Raw genomic sequence first — 27,502 nt, forward strand, 5'->3', positions numbered from 1 at the left:
AAATAAACAATAACTAATAAGCTACACAAAAGGTTACATTCTTAAAATTGAAGGCTTCACTAATGTGAAAAAATCATAACTAATTGAAGCTAATAACAAGCAGGAAAATTTTTAAGTGCTCATTTAAATATACAGCTCTATTTATATATGGCTATTATGTGTATATATCTCTATATGTGTATATATAGTTTGCATATGTGCATTATATATTTTTATGTATAAATATATGTAAAATATACATATATTGCTTAGTATGTAGGACCAAATACTCTCCTAAACTCACTTGGGAAATTACAAATTCTTTTTGAAAGGGCCTGGCTGATTTTAAATTAACATCAAATAGCTACAAATAGTCTTAGAGAAGTGAATTTTTAATTTGTCTGCTTAGTAGTCTTCTACCTTCAATTTAGCACTAGTAGTTCAGAACTGTCCATCATTGCCAAGCAAATACAGAAGCCAAACTGGAAAGAGATGCTACTGCAGCTCCTCCAAATAGAACAAACAGATGATCCCAGCATATAATGAATTCTCACTCCAACTAGAAGAGCACAACTGCCAATTAGGGAGTGTGGGCTATGAATTTCAAGTAGCTCTGAAAGAACCTAGTGGGAAATCATCTAATTCTATTCCTAATTCTGTTCATCCTTTCTCAGGTTAAGGGGAACAAAATGTAACTTGGAAAGTTTCATGTTTTCATGATGAGAAAGTGAGAAAAGAAACAAAGTATTTTACTAGTGTCTTCCTTTCTATCAATAGAAGGAGGATCCACTGTCATTCAGAAAGAAAAGCAATAATTTTCAAGAGTTCAGAAGAAAATATAATGAGAATGTCCACTTTGAATCACATGAACAAGATGGCTCTATGTTCTATATGAGGTACATTTTCATTCACTCATTCCACTACCATGAAGTATCAAAGTTGTTGCAGTAGGAATTATGTCAAAGGATATGAATAATTTTCAGAAGAAATCCAAGCTAGCAACAGTCATAGAAAAATATTCTAAATCTAAATGCTCTAAAAGTACTCTAATAACTAAAACAAATCTGAAGTACCCCCTCAGATCCACTATGTTGGCAATGATAATTTAATAAAAGGAAAATGACAAACATTGGGGGGGGACTACAAAAAACAGGTAGGTATATTAATGTACTCTGATGAAGGTATGAATGGCCAAGTCATTCTTGAAAACAAAGTGGAACAAAGCTTAAAAAACTATTAAATTGTGCATATATTCTAACAATTGATACTGTCACTAGGCCTCTTCTAAGGAATAGGATATCAAAAATATTTTTAGCAGCTCTTTTTGTGATGGCTAAGAACTAGAAACAAAGAAGGTGTCTATCAACCATTTTCATTCATTTGTTTTCAGTAATGTCCAACTCTTCATGATTCCATTTGGGATTTTTTTTTTTTTGGAAAAGATGCTGGAGTGGTTTGCTATCTCTTTCTCCAGCTCAGTATACAGATAAGAAAATTAAGGTAAACAGGATTAAGAGACTTGTCTAGGATCACACTGCTATTAAGTTTCTGAGGTCAGATTTGAACTCAGGAAGATGTATTCCAAATTATAGGTCTGGCAGCTATCGTGCCACCTATCTGCCCCTAGTCTATCAAACTGGGGAATGTTTATACAAATTATGACATATAAATGTGATAAAATTATGCTGTTTTAAAAAGAAAGAAAAAAGATGAAGATGATTTCACTGAAACCTGGAACTGGTATTAACTAGCAAAAAAGTGAAGTGAACAGAACTAGGTGAACAATTTGTTTAGTTATTGCAATACCAACAACTCTGAAAGACTCAGCTACTCTGATGCACACAAAGACCAGGCACTATTTCAGAGGACTTATGATGAAAAGGGCAAACAAGAGAGGAATAGGCATTTACACAACTCTTACTATGTGCCAGATAACTATGCTAAGCATTTTACAAATATTATGAAACCTTCACAAAACCCTTCGAGTTAAGTCTTGTTGTTATCACCATTAAGTGACTTGCCCAGGTTCCCACAACTAGTTAAGTGTCTGAGGACAGATATAGACTAAGGTTTTGTAGACTCTAGGTCCAGTGCTTTATCCACTCTACTACCTGGTTGCCCAATGAAGCCTGCTATCCCACTCTAAATAGAAAAATTATGGGCTCAGAATGCAAACTAGAGGTTACTTAAAAACAAACACATGGCACACATGGAAATTCTGTGCTTAACAAAGCATGTTTTCAGTGGTTTTTATCTTCCTTGATTTTTCAGTGGAGAGAGGAGAAAAGAGAGAGAGAGAAGATTTAGTGCTAAAAATAAAAAAAAAATTAACTGAAGGCTATTTAACAGCTTTCATAATTAATTCTAGTTTTATTTTCACTAATAAAAAGCAACAATATGTGATAAAGTATATCATACAATTGATAATTCTATGTCCATTATTTTGCTTTTGGGATTCATAATTAACTAAGGGACATATTACTTAGCAAACTGGAAGAGTTTGCCCTATGGCTTGCACATTTCACTTGGCACATTTTGCATTTCTTATTCCACTGTCCATGAATAAAATGGTATTCTCTTGAATTGTGGCATTATTACAATTGTTTACAAAAAATATTCAAATTATTTGCAGGCATGAAATCTACTCTTAATGGATTCACCCCCATCCCTTTTAAAGACATGCAAATCCTAGAAGAGTTCCAATTACTAGGTTTACCAGATTATAAACTCTTTAAAGGCAAGCACCATATTCTTTTTCTCTTGATATCAGAACCAATCAGAAGTATGTTTTGGCTAATGTGTTAATCTTCCTTAGTACAAGGAGTTCTGATAAAGACCTCATTTCTAAAATATATAGAGAATTTCATCAAAGTGATAAGGTTACAAATCATTCCCCAATTGATAAATGGTCAAAGTATATGAATAGACAGTTTTCAAATGAAGAAATTAAAACTACATATAATCATCTGAAAAAAGTTCCAAATCCTTGATTAGAGAAAAGCAAATTAAAAGAACTATGATACATCACTTCATACTTATCAGATTGGCTAAGATGAGAAAAAGGGGAAATGATAAATGTTGGAGAGGTTGTGGGAGGACTTGTGAATGGATCCAACCATTCTAAAGAACAATATGGAACTATTCCCAAAGAGCAATAAAACTGTTCATTCCCTTTGACCCAGCAATTCCAACTTCAGGTGTATATATATCCAGGAGAAATCATTAAAAAGGGGGAAAGTCCCATATGTTCCAAAATATTCATAGCAGCTCTTTTTGTAGTGACAAAGAATTGGAAATTTAGGGGATGTCCATCAATTGGGAAATGGCTAAACAAGTTATGGTACATGAATACTATGGAATTATTATTCTATAAGAAAACATAAATAGTCAGACTCTAGAAAAACATGGATTGACTTACAGAGTCTAAAGCTGAGCAAAGAGAGCAGAACCAAGAGAACAATGTACACATCAATAAGAACATTGTGTGATGATCAACCTTAATGGAAACAGTTCTTCTCAGGAGTACAGAGAGCTAGGACAAACCTATTAGACCAACTATGGGCAATGTTATTTCCATCCAGAGGAAGAAAAACATAAACAAAACAAAACAAAACAACCCTTCCAGATCTGATGAACACTTTATAAAAATTATCTCTTACGTATCTCTTTCCCTTAATCCTAATTCCTCATACCAAAAATTACTAATCTATAAACATGTTTATCAAAAATATGTATGTACAATGCTAACCTGACTGTTCACCACTGAAGGGAGAGGGATGAGAAGAGAGGGTAGAAGGAAATTTTGTAACTTAAAAATATGCATGCGTGTATGGATGAAAAAATAATTAATGAATTTATTGATTAATTAACTAAAAAATTTTTTTAATTCTTCCTTAGCAGAGGGAATTTTCTCACCCATGAGTTACCTACAACAATGAAATGATATCATTCTACCCTTAAGCTTCTTTTTTTGAATCTGTAAATAATAAAACCAAAAGATAACAAATATAGAATTAAAAGAAGAGTTATAGAAGTTAGGATAGCAATTGGTTCAATGAAATGTATGTGACAGAATGCTGAGGATCATTTCCCTTTTCCAGCTCATTTTATAGATGTGGAAACTAAGGCAAAAGGGGTTAAGTGCCTTACCCACAGTAAACAACTATCTGAGGATAGATTTGAACTCGGGAAGATGAGACTTCCTGACTCCAGTCTTGGCATCTTGGCATTATATCCACTGTACCTCTTAGCTGCCTTAAAACATTTAATATATATATATATATATAATATATATATATATATATTATATATATATACACATATATATACATATATGTATATATACACATATAGTAGAACAGTATAGGACAAATGAACTGTAAGTAATATTTGCATCCTAGCCCCTTCATTGCCAATAACAGATATTATACTTAAATTCATTTTACTTTTTCAGGTTTCAGTTTTCATATCTGTAAAGTTGTTGTTTATAATTTCAGATTATTTGGGATGCCATTTGGGGTTTTCTTGGTGGAGATACTGGAATAGCTTGCCATTTCCTTCTTGAGTTCATTATAGAAAGGGGGAAACTGAGAAAATAGAGTTAATGCCCAGGATCACCCAATTATTAAGTATATGAGGTCAGATTGGAACTTGGGAAGATGTCTTCCCCCTCTGGGTCCACTGGGCTACTTTTCTGGCACTGCAAATGTGTTCATATATAATAATGGCTAGCATTTAAACATCACTTTGACAAATATGTCAATCAAAACTTCACAACAATACTGTAGGGCAGATGATATTATCTCCCATTTATAGATGAAAAAAACTCAGGCCAAGAAGTTATGAGACTTGACCAAAGTCAAACAGCTAGAGGCAAGACTCAAATTTAGTATTCTGACTCTATATCTCATGCTCTATGCTGTGACACTCAGCTACCTATAATGAACACATATATGAAATGTGTGTGTATATAACCTTACTACTAAAATGAATTTGTTCCTATCAAACTTACAGTGTACCTGAATTTCAGAAATCTAATACATTCTAATCCTATCAATAAATTCTGTATTTCTCAGGTGGTTTCTAATTCACAATTGAAGAGAATTAGAATGAAAATTTTCTTGAAATAAGAAAGAAATAATATGAAAATGTTAAACACCAGACCCATGAGCAAAGATTAAGAGAACTCTGATTACTAAATCAAGAGAAGTGACAGTTTAGGACGATGTAATAACACTTATGTCCATGTTATCAAATTCGACTTAAAGAACAAGAGAAATTGGATTCATTTTGACCTCAGAGATATAGATTAAATAAAAGAGAGGATTTCGTTAAATGCTAGAATTTATTGCAGAGGGAATTTATTGATTTTTCTCCCATTAGTATTGTTAAAAATAGCACAGAGTTTCAACTACCTAGGTTGGTTTAAGTTTTATGTTAGCTTAAATGAATGATGAAAGAGAAGAGTCATACTCTTAAGATCTTTGCTAAAATCAGTATACTCATATTTTCCCCATATTCCTGAAAGTTTAATTTAAATATTGAAGGCAATATTCTAGCACAATGTTTTTCTAATTCTATTAGTCCCCAAAAGCATAATATAAAAAGTCAAATATATTCTTTTAAAATCATTAATTTAAACTAGTAGGATGTATGGAGAGGAGGTAAAAGTAAATGATGTGAATGAAATTTTAAGGATTTAAATTATTAAAATTGTAATTCTTACTGTAAAACATGGTTGTGGTGTTAAAAATGAATAGAAAAGTTTTATTATTTTTATGATTTTTGAAAATAAGTTTTCATTTTAAGAAGTGAAAGCATTCACATTTTAGTAGGACAATTGATTTGCATAAAATGAGTTGTAGTAACAACTTTCTACATTTATAATATAAATAAAAACAGAGAAACCCAAGGTCCCAATGTGAAAGTACAAACTTGAACTCTTAAGTTCATAATAATGAAAAGAAGAGTGTGACTAGACCATATCTGGGGGAAATTTTACCTCATTCAAGAAAAGGAAGTTAGGTAAAGGGGATTGAGGAGAGACTAGCAGCCTTTTACATTAAGAAGTTATACTCAAATTTCAGAATCAGTGTGGGCATACCTGATGGAGAATATTTGAGTAACAGTTAGAAGGAAAAAAAAAGATTTTTAGAAAACCAGAGAAAAATGAAGAAATAAAATTAAAGTTTGAGAAATAGATCCCATGACTGGTTAAAAATATAGAATGCAGTAGTGGATTTTCTATAATGGTATCCCATACCTAAAATTAACTCATCTCTCAATTCTATTTCTTGGAATCACTGGCTTCTTTCATAGGTGCATGACACCATTTCAAATCTACATCCCTTAAGCTATTAGTATTTTGCTCATGAAATTAACTTCTATTTAGCTGAAATATTTTAAAGTATTCTTATATGTGTTGCTTTGGAGGGCAGATTTTTTTTTCATCTTTCTATTACCAACATCTAGTCTATTAATTAATTAAAAGTCTGGAGATTGCTCATTTGATTGCATAGGGAAAACTGTTAAAAGTACATAATACTGCATGACTGTATTTAACTTCAAATCCACATTAAGCCAAAGCTGTAACAGCTGTCATTGTAGAGGTTAATCACTTGATTAGGTCACAAAAATTTGAAAAATTTAAATGAAGTAAAAAGAGATCAAACCAGGCTAATTCTTGATTTCTTGACAAGCCATGTTTTATTTTTTCCTTTACATGAAAAAGCCAAAACAAACCTCTGTTATAATACGACTATTATAATGTACCACTTAGTGGCCCTGTTTAGAGACTTCAAGACACTCATTTAATGATCCAGTCCTTCTGAAGTGACCTTTGGACCATTTGTCAAGAATGCATCATGTCTGGATAAAGAGCAGGGGCCTTGGAGTATCCATGACCTTGGAATTCACTTTTTTTTTCCCTGAGACTCAAAGTTTCTCGCCTATGAAATGAGAGGACTGAGATTTTTTTCCACATCCTGTTCTCTGATACGATTACAAGGGGATTTTAACTACCTCCACTACCTTGAGAAAACACGAAAAATGTTGGTTTTGGGAGCGGCTAGGTGGCATAGTGAATAAAGCACCGGCCTTGGAGTCAGGAGTACCTGGGTTCAAATCCGGTCTCAGACACTTAATAATTACCTAGCTGTATGGCCTTGGGCAAGCCACTTAACCCCATTTGCCTTGCAAAAACCTTAAAAAAAATGTTGGTTTACCTAACTCTAGTTGCTGCAAGAAGGTAACTTCCAGCATACACTTGGATAGTCTCCAACTATGCAAACCCAGAAAAATAAAAACCATTCCCAAAACTAGTCCAGTATTATATCATCCCAAGACAGACACAAGGCCCTGGGCTAATCTTGGGGGAAAAAAAGACAGGTAAAGTTCGGAATTGGGAACTTGGAGTCTGAGTTTTATTATTATCTTGACATATGACATGAATAAAATTACTTAATCTCTTGGGGTTTCCATTTTCCTACGTGTGAAATCAAATGGCTGATAAATAATTCCCCAGATCCTTCCCATCTGTAACATTTAAGGATTTTTCAAATCATTTTGACTCATTTCAATAATGAGAACAGTGGCACAAGCAAGCCAAGTAAAATCATGCTAATATCATAAACATCAACTTGTTTTCGGTGTGTGTGTGTGTGTGTGTGTGTGTGTGTTAGGGACTTCATTGGTAAAATGGTAAAAGTTATGAAGCCTTTCTCAGAAGATGTTTCCTACCATTCATGATGGAAGAAAATGCTAAATTTCAGAAAATGGTTAGAGAAAATATGGATGTAATTTTTCTCTGTTAAAAGATCCCTGATATGTATCCAAAGTCCCTAGATTAAGAACCCCTGATTTATCAGGTATTCTCTACTGTTCAGAGTATGCTATTGCAATTGTCCTGATTTTACAAGAGACTCTGAGAAGAATTTAAAAGACTGCCTGTGGAGTGACAAGGGATTTTTCCTAGGTCTCACTGACATTTATCATATGGTTTTATTTTGAAAGGCCAATTTTTATCCTTTTAGCTTCTTTCACCCCTTACCCCTTCTCCAAGGGACTGAAGGGGAAAAAAATTTAAAGACTAAAACAAAAATTTTTGTTAAAAACAAAAGAACAAGTTCTATTTATCTGGCTTCAATAAAGCAAAAAATGAAAACTCAGGTCAAAAATAGCTTTTTTATCCATGTCTTGATTGCAATATTAGATACTCATGTGGTTATGATCATCAGATGACACAAACTTGTGTCTCTGCATGATCAGTAAGAGTCTCCTCTAGTGCTAGGTAGAGCAGAAAGCCAAAGATTTAATAAGAGTTGAATTAAGGCTCCTATTGCTGCCAGTTTCCTCATGGTCAATACATTTCCTCTATTATCAGGCTAAAAAGTACAAAGTTGCTAGCTCTACATGGGTCACAACATTTGAGTCCCTAAACTCAGCTTCAATGCTTCTGATTTGCTGCAATCACAGAAAGAACAGATTGTTATTTTTGTACACTACTTGTCACAGCAATCTTAACTAACCCAAAATTGATATTTGTTATTGAAAAGCTTTTAAAAAAAGAAAGGGGAATATAAGACATCAATAGAAAGTACTGTCCTTAAATCCAATCCTACAAAATTTTGATAAGCACATATAAATATAAGACTTTGTATAAAAGTTTTTTAAAATAGCCATTTTAGTCAAGAAACATTCTATGGGGGATATAATAAAAAGCTATAAGTATATACACACACATAAAAGATAATTTGGAGAGAGCAGCCTTGGAGTCAAGAAGACCTGAGTTCAAACCCAGCCTCAGACATTTAATAATTATCTAGCCATGTGACCCTGGGCAAGTTACTTAAGCCCATTGCCTTGTAAAAAACAAATACAATAAAAAAAAGCACACACACACACACACACACACACACACACACACATTCCCATTCTCAATTCACACATGAACTGAGCCCTTAAGGAAGCAAGGATTTTAGTAGAAAGGAGTAGAAAAAGTAATGAGTTATTGGCAAGAAGGGCAGCCTATACAAAGGCATGGGAGTGGGAAGAGATAGGGGAAGGAATTGAGTTTGGGGAACCACAAGTAGGCAACTTTGGCTGAAATGTAGCATACATGACAAAAAGTAAATTGGTAGTTAGACCAATTGGTGGACTTTGAAATGGCAAGCAGGGAAATTTCACATTTAATCTCAAAGTCTTTAGGGTCATTGAAGACTCATGGGAAAAGGAATGAGATGATCAGATTAATTTATTCAGGGAGATTATTCTGTTAATTGTATAGAAGAAAGAGGAAAAGACTGGAAAACTGAAGGTGGGAATCCATTTAGGTGAAAAGTATTTTTATAAAAGTATGAACTAGAGTTGTGAAAATGAATATAGAGAACAAATTACTGAATCATACATCAGGGTCTGGAAGAAACCTTAGAAGTCATCTATTCCTGTTCTTTAATTGCACAGATGAAATAACTGAGATTTGCCCAAGGGCAAAATTTGAGAGATGGTGTAAAGGAAAAATTATCAAAACAAGAATTGGTAACTGGTTAAAAATTGGAACTGTAGGAAGATTCAAGGATGACTCCAAGGTTGCTAATGTGGATAGACAGAAACTGAAATCTTGGCAGTAGGGGAAGAAAAATACCTTCAATTTCTTTGGTGAGGGGTAGAGAAAGACTAATTCCATTTTGGACATCTCAGTTTGATGTGTATATGTGGCATCCAGGAGGATATAGGCAACAAGAAGTTGTGATTAAGAGGTAGTCTAGGGCTGGATTTATAGAACAGGAATTTTTCTACATAGAAATGATTGAACTCATGGAATCTGATGAGACTACCACAAGAAGAAGGAAAAAAAAAAAAGGATATCAAGAGATATACCCATGACTGGAATAAAGGAATGCTGATTATGCTGATTAATGTTTAACAACTGACTCTCCAGAAAAATATACACAGAAAAATGCTGATAGGAATGCTGATTAAATGTTTAACAACTGACTTCACAAAAATACACACAGAAAAATGCACTTTTAAGTTTGAGATGCATTAAAATTTTCTCCATCACTTTCTTAAGTCTAGCAATCAATAAAATAAATCAAGGACTGATTTGTAGCATTTCTTGATTTCTGAAGCATAAATACTCACACTGAAAATTTGACAATCAAAAAACTAGTTCAAGCTGACTTCAGCACAACTTTGGAATGAAATATGGATCCAGCAAAGGAGACTGAATTGGAGCAATCAGTGAGGCAATAAAAGAACCATGATATAATAAGAGTTTTGAAAACCTAGTTGGGGAAGTATATCAAGAAGAGAATGTAAAGCAAGTATAGAACCTAATTCTCTAAATTGGAAATTCTTACACATAGAAAAGAAATAAAATATAAAAAACCAATTTTATTGCTGGAGATGTTTATATTAAACTGCTAAACTAATTTTAAATTGATAGAAAATTCTATCCACTTTATTCATGAGATAACCAGATACAAAACCTTGCTTGAATTTTTCTCAGGAAAAGGCTTTTCATGCAGCAAATCTTCTCAAAAAGAGTTTCATAAATGAAAGGATAGGACATCTAAAATAATTTTTGAAATATTTAATATTTATTAGACTAAAAACTGTGAAATTTTATTTTTAGAATGCATTCATACACTCTATATTATTATCTTTAGAAGGAAGAGGATAGGATAATCATTTTGAAAATATGAAACATGTTAATGCAATTCTCATTCTAATCTCATTTCCTCCAACATTTTTAAAATTCCTTATCTATTTCCTCCTTTCTTATTCTTCTTTCCTTGACACTTAGTTTCGAGGTTTACCTATAGGAAAAACCAAGACCAAAAAAAGAAAAGTATTGCATGCCTCTTCTCTTGTATCTATTACACCAAAAGAATAATATTTACATTTTCTAAACGATCATAGGTCTTTTTTTTCTCCCAAGGAATTATCATTAACATTTTTTATAGCTTGGTTTACATTTTATAGCCACATGGATAACACACTGAGACAAAGCTGGTTTATTTCACCAAAGATCTTGCCTCTAACCTCAAGATACAAAAACCATATTGTCTCTTTTATACACACTCATCCACCAAAACATGTGTATTCACTCATACTCACAAACAGACTTGTAACCTTTATTCTGGACTGCATCTTGAGATTTGAATTTATGAAATAAATGGAAGTCATTCTTATGTTACAGCCTTCCAGCATTCTAAAGAAAACTGTACTGTGCTAATAGACTAATTTTTCCGTAATGGAATTTAAAAGTAGTTTCCTGTGTAATATCTTCAAAAATGTTAATGGACTTGCTCATTACATCAGTGCAACAATCAGGCACAATTTGGGGGTATCTGCGATGGAGAATACCATCTGTATCCAGAGAAAGAATTGTGAAGTTTGAACAGAGACCAAAGACTATTACCTTTAATTTAAACCCCCAAAAAAACCCATTATCTTATTATGTAATCTTTCTATCTTCTTATATTTTATTTTTTTCTTCTTAAAATATGATGTCTCTCTCAACACATTCAATTTAGATCAATGTAGAGCAAGGAAACAATGTAAAGACTAACAGAATGCCTTGTGGGGGGGGTGCAGGGAAAGAAGCAAGATTAGGGGAAAAATTTTAAAATTCAAAATAAATAAAATCTTTCACCAAAAAAAGAAAGGGGGAAAAAAGAAAAATATCTTCAAAATGATAAATTATTACAACTGAAAAACGAACAGCATACTAAGGGCAGAGTGGGTGTGAGCAGGGTGAAATCTATGACCAGTAAAGGAATTACAGAGAAAAATAAGAGAAAAATCAGTCATCAAGGAACTACAGGGTAGGAAGAGAGATGGAAGGTAGATACCACACCACCACAATCCTACAGTGGCATCTTGTAAAGTTGGAAGAAAGTGAATAAGAACTCCAACAAGGTTGGGTAGATCCCCTGAAGGAAATTTTTGGGAGATCAGGGGACAAGTGTAATATGAATGAACAGGAATGGAAGGGTTGCAATTTTTTTTGAAAGAAATTTTTGAATTGACAAGTTCAAAGATTAATGAGTATTTGCACTATCATAAAATGTGTAAAGGTGAAATATAATATTATTTTTCTATATGCTTTAATAATTTAATAATTTGGAGGTCATATAATTCTATTTTCCATCCAAGCAGGATCTCCTTTTACAATTCCTTAGAAAGTAGCTATCTAGTCTCTAGAGTCATATTACCTCTAAGGAGTTCATTTACTGCATGTTCCAAAAGAACTTAATACTTGATTTTGGCAGTGTTGGAAGTGTTATCTTCCAAGAAAACAGATTTCACCCAAAATCATTCCCCTCTTGGATTATTCTAGTGTCTAGATACCTTTAATTTAATGTAATTATATTCATATAATTAAATTATCCATAAATAGATGTAGAATATAACTTCCAAGAAAAAATCTTTAAATACAATTTTGGTTCCCATTTCTTTGGGAAGGAAGACAAAGCCATGGATTCTCAAAGGCTATACCTGAGCACAACATTTGCTGATCCTACATGAAAAAGATTTCTGTCAAAGGGCCAGTCTCTGAAGAGAGGGTCAGTTCCTATAGAGAGACTCAGAAGCAGGAAAACCACAAACAAACGAATATCTGTGCCCATACTAATTCCTGAAACTGACAAAAATAAAATGGCTCTCAATTCTGTGTGCCTCCATTTACCTCCTCCAGATAGTAGCTGATAGGAAAAAGGGGGGAAGAGGGAACTAAGATTCATTCAGTTCTTAGGTTACCTGCAAAAAATAATTCAACTCTTAATATTTGAAATGTGAGAAAGCTTTGTTCAATAACCCATGGGTTTCTATATTATGGGGAAAATACATTTCACTAACAGCTATTAAAAGTATCAGAAGATAGGTGATTCTTAGGATCTCAGAGGGATAGTTAATTTGGTTTCTCCTTTCACAGGACACTTGATCAAATGATAATGTATTCAAAGCTTTCTGTAAACCTTAAAATTCTATATCAATGGTTGTTATAATTTGGCTTTCATCATCTCACCTTAAATGATTCATAATTAGTATAAACAAAAAAGATATCTAGATTAAAAATTAACATCTTGGGCAAAGGATGAGTTAAAGAAATTTCATGAACTTGAAAGAAATAATTCAAGTTGAGTCACAATTGTCTTAATATTCAATGATTTCAATGTGAAGACTGACACAAGAGAATCCAGGAGAAAGGATGTTAAAAAATATGGTTCAAGATTAAGTCTCGGCCTTCTAATGCTTCATGAAAAATGGAACAATTAACAAGCATTTTAAACTATGTACCTAGCATCATGTGAGCACAGGATAGAGAAAGGCAAAAAGTTTCATATAAAAGATAGTGCTTAAATCTAATCTTGAAAATATTTGAGATTCTAAAGGGAGGAAATAATGTAAGACTGCATTTCAGACTTGGGACTGCTCACTAATTGGTTTGGATATATGAAATGAGTGAGTGAGAGTCAAAGTTCTGAACCTAGACAGTGTAAAGCCTTCAAATATAATGGAAAAGTTCAGAAGAGGGGTAATTTGGGGGAGAAAGTTTTGTTTTGGACAAGGTGAATTACATGTATCTTTATAATATCTAGTTAAAAATGTCTAGTAGACTATTAGTGATACAGGACTGAAGTTCAGAAGACATATAAAGCTAATAGTCATCTGCATAAAAATGATATCTTAATCACAGGAGCTGGTAGTCACCAAGTGGGAAATACTGAAAGAAAACTCAAGAGCCTTAGCATTATACCCTGAGTCAGAGAAAAATATAAATATGATGATACAACAAAAGAAACTGAGGAGTAGGCAGAGAGGGAGAAAGAGAAACAAGAGAGAGTAGGATCATACAGCCTCAGAGAGGAGATGGTATCCAAGAGTAAAAGATGGGTAATGGTGTCAAATGCTACAGAAAAATCAAAAATTATATGGATTGAGAAGAGAAGACTTTGCAAATAAGAGATCAATTTTGGAGAAATTAGTTTCAATTGAGTAGTAATTTTAGGAGCCAGATTGCTAAAGGATGAAAAATGAGTGAAAGGAAAGTAAGTATAAGCATAAAGTTAAAGTAGTTTGGAGTTGGGGTTTTTTTTGTTTTTTTTTTCCCTTAGGAATTTGGCTAATAAAGGGACAAAAGTTATAGGGAATTGGAAAGGCAAGAATTTTGATAAAGTCTAATGAGGGCTTATTAAGAATGGTAGAGAATTGAACCTGTTTGTAGACATTAGGAAAGGAACAAGTAAATAGGTATTAAAGTTTAGAGGAAGTAGAAATAATTGTTTGTATAATTTGCTGAGAAAACTTGCAATAAATAAAATTAAGGTAACACATTGACTTTGACAAGGATAAGGAAAACTTCATAGGATATTGAGTAAAGGAAAGAATAGAGATGATGCCAAGGAGGAACAAAAGGGAGTTTTAAGCTAATAAGTCATTTGGGCTATACTGGGTATAACATTCATGCTGTCCATTTGTGATCTAGTTTAGCTATATAGGCATTAGCTATATAGGCAAGTTATGTCCATCTCAGGTCATCTATGATGAGGTATTATCTCCAAAGATAGAAAAAGCTATCATTTATAAAGTACTTCAAGTTTGTAAAGAATTAGGTAAATGAGGGCAGTCAAGATGGCAAGAGACAGAACCCACAGAGAGATGCAGTGAGGCAATTCTCCAGCCCAAGGTAACCTGGAAGATGACAGGAAGGCTCTGTTCCACGGGGGGTGGAAGAGGTGGCAGTGCAGTCAGAGTAAAGGGGCTCCAGTCTTCCAGGAACAGCCCCACAGTGCCTGGGCACCTGGGAGCTCCAGCTCCTAGCAGGAGAAGCAGTTTCCTGACCTGCCACCCCAGAGAGCACCAAGCACAACTTGGAAGATCAGCAGGGAGATCTCTGCCAGAGCAAGCATGAAGCTCAGGCCAGCGTGGCCCTCCTCAGCACAGCCGTGGCCTTCAGTGTAGCCCAGATCCCAGGAAACAGAAGCAGGCCTCTGGAGCCTCCCAGCAGGGAGCCGCCTGGCAGCGGCTCCCTGAGTGCTCAGCCCATGAAAGGTAAAGGAGTGGAGGGAGACTGTCGAGGTCTGTCCTCTGTCCCTGGGCAAGGACTCTGGGGCTTTGTCCATATTCAGACCCTGGTTGCAGTCTGGGGTTCCACACTGTCATAGGGCAGCGTCCCTCCTCTTCACAGCTCCAGGCAGAGGAGTAAGCTTGTGGTCATCCACAGACCAGGAGAGCAGTCAGCACCTCCCATAAGACCTTGAAGGAACTGAGGTCCTTGTGGAGGTGTCCCAATAATACTCAAAAGCTCAGGAAGTACCCCCAAAACCAAGAACTAGGTAAATGTCATCTCCTTTTATCTTCATAACAGCCCTTAGAGGTAGGTTTTATAACTATCTGCATTTTATAGATGAAGAAATGGAGGTAAGAAAGATTAAATGACTTACATAGGATCATACAGCTAAGAAAATGTCTGAAATTGGATTTGAACTCATGTCTTCTTGTCTCCAGGTCGAATGTTCTAGCTACTAGCTATATGTCATTCTTAAAAGTATACTATAGCCTATTTTCATAACGGGTTTCTCCACTGCTATAATATCATGGCAACTTTTCATTTTGATTCTCCTTTGATTGTGGTTCTAAGTTTCAAAGGAATGTCAAATCACCAGGAAAACATGGGGTTTTCGTTTGTTTATTTTTACTGACTTTTATGGCAAGGAAGAATTTGAGATCATCAAAAGTACTATTTACATTATCAATTGGACTCCAACGAATTCTCTTCCTCCTTTTTTTAGTTCTAAACCTAGCCTGTTACAATTGTTGTCCAAGATAAATGTACTCAGGGTTTCTATTTAACTGCTTATAATCTGGGTAAAAGATATTTTTCATCTACTGTTAAAACTGTCAACGAAATATGTTCCACAGGGAAGAGTGAGTTTTTTATCATGAGGAGCCTTTAAATAAGGTCTCGACCTTTTGTTTGAGATAAAACAGATAAGATTCATGATTACTATAATGACTGCACTACATTCAGTATGAAGATTTGTTCAAGTGATAACAATCTATGGTTCAAAATATTTTAGAGCTCAGGATACACACATACACACACACACACACATACACACACACACACACAATGAATTCATCCTCATTATTTACAAAGTCTATTTTTGCCAATTCACCAACTCAATAAAATTTATTTGTAATCACAACATCAATATTCAGTGGTTTCATTGTCATTTGGAGACATGTGCAGAGCAGTAAAAAACTGAGTTGCCTAGACACACCTAGACACATGCTTCCTAAGAGTGAATAAGGTGGTGCTCTGCTTTCTTATTTCAATTCTCATGCTAAAAATTAGTGTCCTTTTTGAAGTCTATTTTGTCCATGTTTTTTCATATTTTTGTACTTTTTGTTGTTGGTTTATAGACCACAAGTTTAGTGCTCCTAAGCACAAGAATTTTGAGATATACCTTATAAACGAACTACAGTGTTAAGCTTCATTCAAGCATGAGTTATAGTTGCTGGCTGTGAATTCAATGTACATGAATCAATAATATGATTCATTCAAAAAAAAGGAAGAGGAAATTTGTCAATGAAACGGTTCTGGAATGTGCTCGAGTAAATGTTGTGACCTACCCTGTATTTTTTCCTAAGAGCAATGGCTCATTATTTGCTAATTTAGTGTTTACGGCAATTTTATAAAACTCAACTCCTATCAATGATAAGAATCACTTGTATATGTGTGTCTCTTTGTGTATACACACACACAGAGACACACACACACATACAGACCCTTTAGATATAAAAGCTTACTTTCCCTAAGAGAGATAAATGTTTGAAATACACTTATATTAAAACCTTTAAATGTCACTCAATATTCTAGGAATGTTTTTTGAACCATCAACTTGAATCTCCACTGAGATGGCACTATATTTTATTATTTGTTAGACTGCAATCAGATTTATGTGATAGGATGAAGCAAGATAAATCATTGAACCCTAGGATTTAGAACTAAAAGGAATCTGAGCGAGCAAATTTTCCCCAATACACCTAAGATCTATAATGTCATTAGTTTTGAGTACTCTCTCCACCCACATCAATGATAAGCTCTCCCTTTATAATTTATGATATGGTGTTTTTTTAGAGTTGTCATATCAGAAAACAGGTAGTGTGAGCCTCTGAAACTAGATAGATTAGTGCTGGGGCAGCCATTCATTACTGAAGTCATTGTTGAAACCTTGCCAGTGTGGATTGATCCCACCAAAGCTTGACTCTACTCATAAAGCCTCTGTGTCACTGGGTCACTTTCATACTTCAATGAAATCGTTCAACATTTTTTCCACAACTTCTATCTAAAAATATATGTAACTTCATTCTCTCTGAGAGGAAAAGTTCTTTTTTCATATACAATGGAATTAGGTCCTTCAGGATACCGTTATACCTTTGACATCTAATTCTGTAATATTCAGTCTTTATAGCTAAATTTCACCAAGTATCCTTGTAGGCAATCATTTTCTTGTTTTTCTATTTTTCTCTTAGCTATTGTCAAACAAAGCTCTCAAAAGCACACAAATTATGGGATTTTCCCATGAAGAATATTGAGTTGTTATGCTTCAGAATATGTTCCTGTTGGTTATTACTAGAATAATGAATCACAGAAAAAGAATACAGACTGAAGTATACTTTTTTTCCTCTCACTTTATTTTTCTTGAAGTTTCTCTGTCTTTATGGGGGGAGGGGGGGAATATGCTTACTTTTACAACAAGACTATTGTAGTAATGTAAAAATAAATAAATGATTTTTTTAAAAATAACCATATTCATTCATGACACATCCCAGTTAAAATCTCAAGGGCAAAAAGCACATGTGTAATTAAAGTATGCTGCTATTTTATGAAAATAGAAAATTATATAGTTAAATAAAATATTGTTTTAAACATTCCAATATAACTTAAATTATACTCACCCACGAATATACAACACACACATATATTTGCATATATATGTATATGTGTGTGTGTGTGTGTGTGTGTGTGTGTGTGTGTGGTATACATATACAAGATTAACAGCTTAAATCTCTCAAATCCAAGGAAATTTTTTTTTAAATTGCAGTTTAACTTTCTGAGGAAAAAATAGCAGCATCATATAGGCATTACCCAAGATTTAGATAATTCTCTCCAAAGCAGGGCAGAGCCAAGCCAGGAAGATGCTAAACTCTCCCCAGTTTCCCTCAGAAACAGCATTAAATCAAGCCTCTGGAGCAACAGAACCCACAAAAAAAGATTGAATGAAACAATTTTCTAGCTTAAGATGACTTAAAAGAACTTCAGGAAAGGTCTATCTCACTTGGGTAAAAGAGGAGCACAGAGAGGGTTTTCTTGGAAAGTCAGTCTAAGGTTCTTAAACACAGAGAAGATCTGTAGCCAAAGCCCCTAGGTCCTGGCTCAGCAGGTTGGGGGAACAGCATCCAGCTGTGAAGCCTCTAACTCTGACTCAGAAGGGGAATTATGAACCTGGAACACTTGCACAACAGGCCAGATCACTCCAGCACAGTAGACAAGCACCAGAGACCCCATCATGGAAAGCTGTGTGACCTAACTCTTAGCATCAGAAGTTGGGGACAATGTCCCCTGTCCTGTGCCCTAGGAACACAGCACAACTTTTGAAGTCACAAAATAAGTTTAAAAATGAGTAAAGAAAACAAGAGCCCTAATTGCAAAAAAAGGCTACAGGGAAAATGAAAGCACAAACTCAGAAGAAGACAAGAGTGTTAAAAGTTCCACATGAGAAGCCTCAAAAAAGAATATGAATTTCAGGCCCAAAAAGTTCTCTTGGAATAATTCAAATAGAATTTTAAAAAATCAAGTACGATAGGTAGAAGAACAATTGGAAAAAGAAATGAGATCTGGAAGTCTGGAAATGAAAGCATAAAATTTAACTGAAAAAACACCTCCTTAAAAACCAGGAAAAATAGGAAGAAAATGACCCTTTGAAAAGAAAAAAAATGGCTAAATAAAAAATAAGATACAATAACTAAAGAAAATAATTCCTTAAAACTTAGAATTGGGTTAAGTGGAGGCTAATGATTCTATGACACAGTAAAAAAAAAAAAAATCAAACAGAAAAGAAAGAAGAAAATAGAAGAAAATAAATATTTAATTGGAAAAAACAACTGATCTAAAAGCTAGTTCCAGGAGAGATCATTTAAGAATTTTTTCAATACCTGAAAGTTATGATTTTTAAAAAAAGTCTAAAAAAAAAAAGAGAGTCTAGGAGCGGCTAGGTGGCATAGTAGATAAAGCACTGGACCTGGAGTCAGGAGTACCTGGGTTCAAATCCGGTCTCAGACACTTAATAATTACCTAGATGTGTGGCCTTGGGCAAGCCACTTAACCCCATTTGCCTAACCCAAAAAATAAATAAATAAATAAATGAAATTTTAAAAGAGTCTGGATAGCATCATTCAATAAATTATCAAGGAAAACTGCCTTGATATCCTAAAAACAGAGGGTAAAAGAGTCATTGAAAGAATACATCAATCACCTCTGAAAGAGATCTCAAAATAAAAACTCCAAGCAATATTGTAGCCAAATTCTAGGATTATCAGGTCAGGGAGAAAATACTGCAAGCAACCAGAAAGAAGCAATTCAAACATAAAGGGACCACAGTCAGTATTACACAATACTTAGCAATTTCAATATTAAAGGATCAAAGACCTTGGAATATGATATTCCAGATGGCAAATGAACATGAAGATTCACCTTCCTTGAGAGCCAGTGTGGTTTCAGAAAGGGTCAAGGAACAGTTGATATGGTGTTTACTGCCCAATAACTCCAGGAAAAATGCCAGGAACAGAACAGAGTTTTGTATACAACATTTATAGATCTAACCAAAGCCTTTGATACCGTCAGTTGGGAAGGTTTATGGAAATATTTCAAAATGTGATTGCCCAGAAAAGTTCATTAATATCATACATCACTTTATGACAACATGCATGCCCAGGTTCTGGATGGTGGATGATGCTTTCAAAATTTCCCCATCACCAATGGATAAAACAAGGATGTGTCCTTGCTCCTATCCTTTTAGCATGATGTTTTCAGTCATGTTATCAAATGACTTCAATGAGGATGAACAAGACCTCAAGGTCATTTACCACACTGATGGCAAATTCCTTAACTTGAAAAGACTGCAAGCCGAAACCAAAGTGGAAGGAGTGTTGGTGCAGGATCTCCTGTTTGCAGCTGACTGTGCACTCAATGCAGCCTCTGAAGCTGAGATAAAACAAAGTATGGATCAAATTCTCTGCTGCTTGTGCTAATTTTGGCCTAACAATTAAAACCTAGTAAACCCAGGTGCTCCATCAACCAGTACTGCACCATCCATATGTGGAACCATCGATTATAGGAAATGGACAAGTTTTGAGTACTATGGACAAGTTCAATTACCTTGGCAGTGTCCTTTGCAGGGACATACACATTGACAATGAGTTTGACACACACATTGCCTGAGCTAGCTCAGCATTTGGGAGGCTCCAAAAGAAAGTATGGGAGAGAAGAGGTATTAGAGTGACTAACAAAAAGAAGGTCTACAGAGCCCTTAGGTTGACCTCATTGCTATATGTCTGTAAAACCTGAACAGTCTAACAACACCATGTCAGGAAACTGAATCACTACCCCTTAAAATTGTTTCAGGAAGATTATGAAGATCACCTGGAAGGAGAAGAAACCAGTCACTGAGGTCCTTTCTCAAGCTAAACTACCTACCATTCCATCATTGCTACAGAGAGTGCAAATACAATGGTTAGAATGCCAGATGTATACTTGTTTAAAAAACTATTTTATGGAGAATTCGCACAGGGCAAGCGCTCACAAGGGGATCAGGAGAAGTAATATTGAGACACCCTGAAGGTCTCATTAAAGAACTTTAGAATTGATTGGACATTATGGGAGACACTGGCACCAGACTGCATAGCATGGTGTGCCCTCATCAAAGAGGGTGCTGTACTTTATGAGGATGGCAGAATTGAAGCAGCTCAAAGGAAACGTGACATATATAAGTTTAGAGGAGTTCACATGGAATATGTGTGCCCTACCTGTGGGAGAGCATTCTGAGCTTGTATTGGTCTGATCAACTACAATAAGACACACACAAAATCAAGCAGTATGAGATAAAAAGAGAAATTCCATTTAAACTAGATATGGACAATATAAAATTTGGGATTTTTATTTCAAAACGCTTACATAAATAAAATAGAGAAAAAGAGATCAATGAATTGGGCCGCAACTAAAAAAACACTAGAAAAAGAACTAAAAGTCCCAAATTAAATACAAAATTATAAATCCTGAAAATCAAAGGAGAGATTAATAAAATTAAATGTAATAAAACTATAGAACTAATAAATGAACATAAGAGCTGATTTTACAGAAAAAAGACAATAAATTAGATAATCATTTGGCTAATTTGGTTTTTTTTTTTAGGTTTTTGCAAGGCAGTGGGGTTAAGTGGCTTGCCCAAGGCCACACAGCTAGGTAATTATTAAGTGTCTGAGGCCAAATTTGAACTCAGGTACTCCTGACCACAGGGTCAGTGCACTAATCATTGCGTCACCTAGCTTCCCCTTGTTTTTTTTTAAAGGAAACCAAATAACCAGTATTAAAAAGAAATAATAATTTAAAGCAATGATTAGAAGCTATCTTGACCAACTGTACACTAATAAATATGACAACTTAAATAAAATGAATGAATATTTACAAAAAAATATAAATTGTTCAGGTTAACAAAAGAGGAAATAAACTACTTATGTAATTCCATTTTTAAAAAAAGAAACTGATTGAGCCATCATTGGACTCCCTAAGAAAAACCTGTAGGGTCAGATGAATTCACAACTAAATTCTAACAAACATAATATAGAGAAATTAATTCCAATACTAAATAAACTATCTGGAAAAATTGGTTGAGAAAGAGTCCTATCAAATCAATATGGTGTTGGTATCCAAATCAGGAATAGTTGAAACAGAGAGAAAGAAAATTATTTATCAATTTCCCTAATGAATATTTATATAAAATATTGTCAATTTTTACAATTTTCTTACAATTTTAAATAAAATATTATCAAATAAATGATAACAATTTATCACAATAATATATTATGAGCAGAAAGAAATTATACCAGTAATGTAGGGATGGTTCAATATTAAGAAAAATTATCAGTATAATTGAACATATAAATAACAAAACTAAAAGAAATCATATGATTGTCTCAATAGATTCTGAAAAGGCTTGTGACAAAAATAAAACACTCATTCCTATTAAAAATACTAAATAGTATAGGAATGAATGGATTTTTCCTTAATACTAAGCAGTATCTATCTAAAATCATCAACAAACATTGTATGTAATTCACCCAATAAGATCAGGGATGAAACAAGGATGCTCATTCTCACTACTATTATTCAATATTGTATTAGAAATGTTTGCTTTTGGGGCGGCTTGGTGGTGCAGTGAATAGAGCACTGGCCCTGGAATCAGGAGTACCTGAGTTTTAATAATCTCCCAACTGTGTGGCCTTGGGCAAGCCACTTTAACCCCATTTGCCTTGCAAAAGCCTAAAAATAAAAATTTTGCTTTAGCATTAATAGAAGAAAAAGAAATAGAAAGAATTAGAATAGGCTATCAGGAAACAAAATAATCACTCTTTGCAGATGATACAGTAGTATACTTAGAAAATCCTAGAAAATCAACTAAAATTTTATCTGAAACAATAACTTTAGTAAAGTTGCAAGAAATAACATGAATCATTGGTATTTCTATATTTAACCACAAAATCAAGCAGTATGAGATAAAAAGAGAATTTCCATTTAAAATAGCTATAAGACAATATAAAATTTGGGGTACTACCTGCCAAGACAACTTAAGAATTATATGAACACAAGTACAAAACTCTTTTCACATAAAGTCAGATCTAAACAATTGAAAAAATATCAACTTCTCATGAGTGCTCAGATCTAATATGATAAAAAATATTTTTTTCTAAATTAATTTACTTTTTCATCATTTTACATTATATCAATCAAACTACAAAAATTATTTTATGAAGTTAGAAAAATAATAACAAAATTTATCTGGAAGAACAAAAGGTCAAGAACATTAAGGAAATTATCTTGGGATATCAGCTTCGAATTCTGGAGGAAAGAATGGGATTGAAGCAGCAGCACAGAAAGGAAGGAATTAAGAAAATAAGAATTTATTAAACTCCTATTACATGCTAGGCTTTACAAATATAATTTCAATTTATCTTCATGATAATTCTGCAAGATGGCTGCTATCATAAAATCTACTTTGCAGCTGAGTAAACTGAGGCAAAGGAGATGTTAAATGACTTGTCTGAGATCACACTAGTGTCTGAAGTCAGATTTTGGACTTAGGACTTCCCAGCTCCATTAAATGACTCTAATCACTCTTTCACTACCTTTTTGCTACTATTATTTCCTTACTTCCTTACTTAAGTAAGGTGGCCTAATTATACCAGATCTATAACGTATGATAAAGTGGCAATCACCAAAACTATTTGGTATTGGCTAAGAAATAGAGTGCTGGATCGGTGCAATAGGTTTCAAGACACAGTGAAAAATCACTACAATAATCTTTGATAAACCCAAAGGCTCAAACTTCAAGTATAAGAACTCACTATCTGATAAAACTGCTGGAAAACTGGAAAATAGTGTGGTCAGAAACTAGGCATAGACAATATCTCATATGCTATACCAAGATAAGTTCAAAATAAGTTACATGATTTAAAGTGTGATGCCATAAGCCAATTAGGAGAGTAAAGAAAAGTTTATCTGTCAAATCTATAGAGAAGGAAATAATTTACAACCATCAAGAGATATAGAACATTATGATGCACAAAATAGATAATTTTGATTATTAAAAAGGTTTTACACAAACAAAACCAAAGCAATCAAGATTAAAAGGAAAGCAGAAATCTGGGAAACAGTTTATAAAGCCAGTATTTCTGATTAAAGGGCCTATTTCTCAAATATATAGAGAAAACTGAATTAAATGCACAATGATAACACATCATTCCCCAATTTATAAGTGGTCAAAAGATATGTTCAGATGAAGAAATTAAAGTTTTCTATAGACATATGAAAAAATGCTCTCACTATTGATCACAGAAAAGCATATTAAAAGAACTCTGAGATCCTGAAAAGGAAAATGAAAAGTGTTAGAGAAGATGTGGGGGAAAATTGAAATATTAATGCATTGTTGGTGGAATTGTGAACTGATCCAATCTGGAGAGTAATTTGGAACTATGACCAAAAGACATATCCTTTGATCCAACAATACCACTACTTGGTTAGTATTCCAGAAAGATTATTTAAAAAGGAGAAAAGGATCCATATGTACAAAAATATTTATAATGGCTGGTTTTGTAGGCCAAAATTTGGAAATTAAGGAGATGCCCAGTAATTGGGAAATGGCTGAACATTTTGTGATATATGAATGTAATAGAATATTATTGTGCTATAAGAAATGAAAAGCAGATAGATTTCAGAAAAACCTGGAAAGACTTACAGGAACTAATGCTGAGCAAAGTGAGCAAAATAAGAATATTGTACACATTATCAGCAACATTGTGTGATGATCACAATGATACACTTGGCTCTTTTCAGCAATACAGTAGTCTAAGACAATGAGAAATTCAAAATCTTACAAAAGTGAATGTCAAAAACCATCTTTCCATGTAATTAGAAAAAATAAAATATTATTCAGCTTAAAAGTGCTTATTTGAAAATTTAGATATTCCTAAGAAAGCATTATCATTTGAAGGCAGAATTCCCAAAAAACTTGTAAAATTCTTTCTTAAAAAAGTAACAATATGTCATTACAAGTTAAAGAGAAGTGTTAATATAATAACATTTAAAAATGAAAGAAAAAATGACTAAAATAGAATTGCCTTAGGCTCCAAAGAAAAGAAGTAGAGATTATAAAATGAGAATTATTGGGGGACCCTCAAAAGGGAATGGAGAATAATAGTCTCATTTTAACTGTGTTTTTAAACCTACCTCACACCAATCTTAAATAAATTCCTAACCTATTAAGTATAGAAATAAAATAGTGAAAATGAACCCCAAAACATTAAAAATAGATTTTAAAATAATACCTATCAAGAGATTGGAAATGTTATGACCTCACAGATAATTTCACCATCCAATCACTTCTCAATTGACAAATCACCTGGGAACAAATTTACTTTATATAAAGATAACCTGGGCTCCACTTTGGTTGGAAAATTTATAATCTGTCAACCCAGAAAGATTGATGGTAATTGAGAAAGTTAAATTCTATCATAAATTTAGAGCTGAAAAAGATTTTAGAAATCATCTTTGCCTCTGCCCTCGTGTTTTTCCCCCCTTATGGATGAGGAAATTGAAGCCCAAAGAGATTATGAGACTCATTCAATGTCATACAATTGATAGCTAGTCTTGGTAGTGGAGGCACTTTAATGTTGGGGATTTCCAAGGACAAAGTCTACTGAGACCCATTGAGGGGATGGCCACAGACTGGAGTTTATAAGTCCCAATCACTAGGAATGAGAGTTCCATCTGATGTAGATGACCTTACATAGAGCCACAGACCAGGGGATTTTAATCAGTTTTGTGTCTTTAGTCCCTCTGAAAGTATGATGGACTCCTCAGAATGTTTGTTGTTTAAAATCAGAATTGAAAGAAATGTTAAATTTCAGTTAGAATTTACCTAAAATAAGGATGTTAACTTTTCCCATTCAAGTTTGTAGATTACTAAAATATGGACCGAATGGACCTCCTGCCCTAACAAAGAAAACAGTGAGGATCTTATGTAGCAACCTATTCTCCTCCCTTCTTCCCCCCACCTTTCAGGCCTGGACCCATTATTAAATTAATATTGTCATTGCTATTGGAAGGGGAATGTAAATCTACTTTCTAACTTCACTCATCATCCCTGTGTATCTCCAAGTAAAAATACTCTTCCCCAAACAAATATACCAAATATGGTGTTCTCTCAAATTATAAGTGCCTGGATGGGAGTGTTTATCCTGAAATAAATGCTTTTCTGACTGAAATTCATTCATAAATTCATTCATTTATTCACTTTGTGGGTTACATGAAACCACAGCCTACCTCAGCTATAAAGAAGAGAGATCTAATATTCTGCAACACATTCCTATACCTCTAATGTTATTTTTACCTTTGGTAACAAAATTTCTGATAAAAGATGCAATTGGAGGGATGAATTTTCTTCAATAATAATAGTGCTATATTTTCCTTGTGCATGTTAAAGTCACATTTATGCCTCCTTTATAAAATACATCAAATTATATTCACTTATTAACATATTTCAAGTTGTTATTCAAATTACAAGTTGCTTTATACAACATTCAAAGGGATGTGGATAGTTGAATAAATAAGTAATTTTATGTATAGCAACAAATGAGAGGTCATTCTTAGATGGAGAAAGACAATTCTGCTTATGTGTATACTAATTTGGAACTTTTGAGAATAGGCAAAATAATAAATAGAAAACTACCATAGAATCAAAATAAACACAGAATCACAGAATATTAGAACTCAGAAGAAAGAAGCTTTAACCTTTATTTAGAATTCAACATGCTCACTTGAAAGAAGAGAAAATGGAGGTTTCTGAGTCTCCTGATCCCAAGTTTACTGAGCCTTCCAGTTCTGCAATTAGGAATAAAAAAGATTATGCTAACAGAGAGAAATGTTATCATAGCACAAAAAATACTACAGAGAATACTATTCTGTTAATACTTGAAAACTCCAATATCACAGAAAGCATTAAAATATGGCAACCATATACATATGTGATATATATACCTAATATTCTAATATGACTGTTTCTCTGGATTTCACATTCAACTCCCTTCAAAGAATCTGGCACACTAATCTTCCACCTTCTATATGCCATAGCTAGAATTAATTTTCCTTTCTCAGATGGTATGGGAATAGGAGGAAAACGTACTCTCTTCTCTAAATAAATATCAGTAAGAAAATAAGTAATTGAAGACAATATTCCAGATTACAATCTACTTCCAACCTTACCATAAACATTTTTCTTAAGTGTCCTTGTGAAGTTAGACCACACAAAATCTGTTTCTGGCTCTCATTTGGCTATTATCATACAGTAATATAAAATGCTTTCAAAGGATGAACACGCTACATATGCTAAACTTAATTTATCACAACTGGATACAAGAAAGGAGATGCAACCAATAAGAAAGGAATGGCATCATTTTATCATTATCCAAGTATATGAAGATTCAGAAACTGATCTTATTTTAAAAGTCAAAAACTTTTAAGGTAAGGATATCATAAAAAAATCTATGAGAATCTGCACTCTTACCAGAGAAAACAGAATTCAGAAGTAAATTTAGAAAACTTTATATGAATTAATTGAAATCATAAAACAAGATAATCAAGGAAGCATGACTCCATTTTAATGGTCAAAAAATAAAATCC

General features: G+C 33.7%; 1 protein-coding gene across 12 annotated transcripts in view; it reads right to left on the reverse strand.

Annotated features, from left to right (window-relative positions):
• Positions 1 to 27,502, reverse strand: part of GULP1 (GULP PTB domain containing engulfment adaptor 1) — a 454,164-nt gene that overhangs the window by 184,944 nt on the left and 241,718 nt on the right. For 8 of the 12 annotated variants that reach the window (XM_074215525.1, XM_074215522.1, XM_074215521.1 and 5 more), the window contains one exon: positions 26,641 to 26,704. The exons of the other annotated variants lie outside the window; for them this stretch is intronic. In XM_074215525.1, coding sequence (XP_074071626.1) covers positions 26,641 to 26,704 — 64 coding nt within the window. Of the gene's footprint in view, positions 1 to 26,640; positions 26,705 to 27,502 lie in introns of those variants that run through there. 12 annotated transcript variants of the gene reach the window in all.

Source organism: Macrotis lagotis, chromosome 1 (genome assembly GCF_037893015.1).
Source record: "Macrotis lagotis isolate mMagLag1 chromosome 1, bilby.v1.9.chrom.fasta, whole genome shotgun sequence".
In the NCBI taxonomy this organism is placed as follows: domain Eukaryota; kingdom Metazoa; phylum Chordata; class Mammalia; order Peramelemorphia; family Peramelidae; genus Macrotis; species Macrotis lagotis.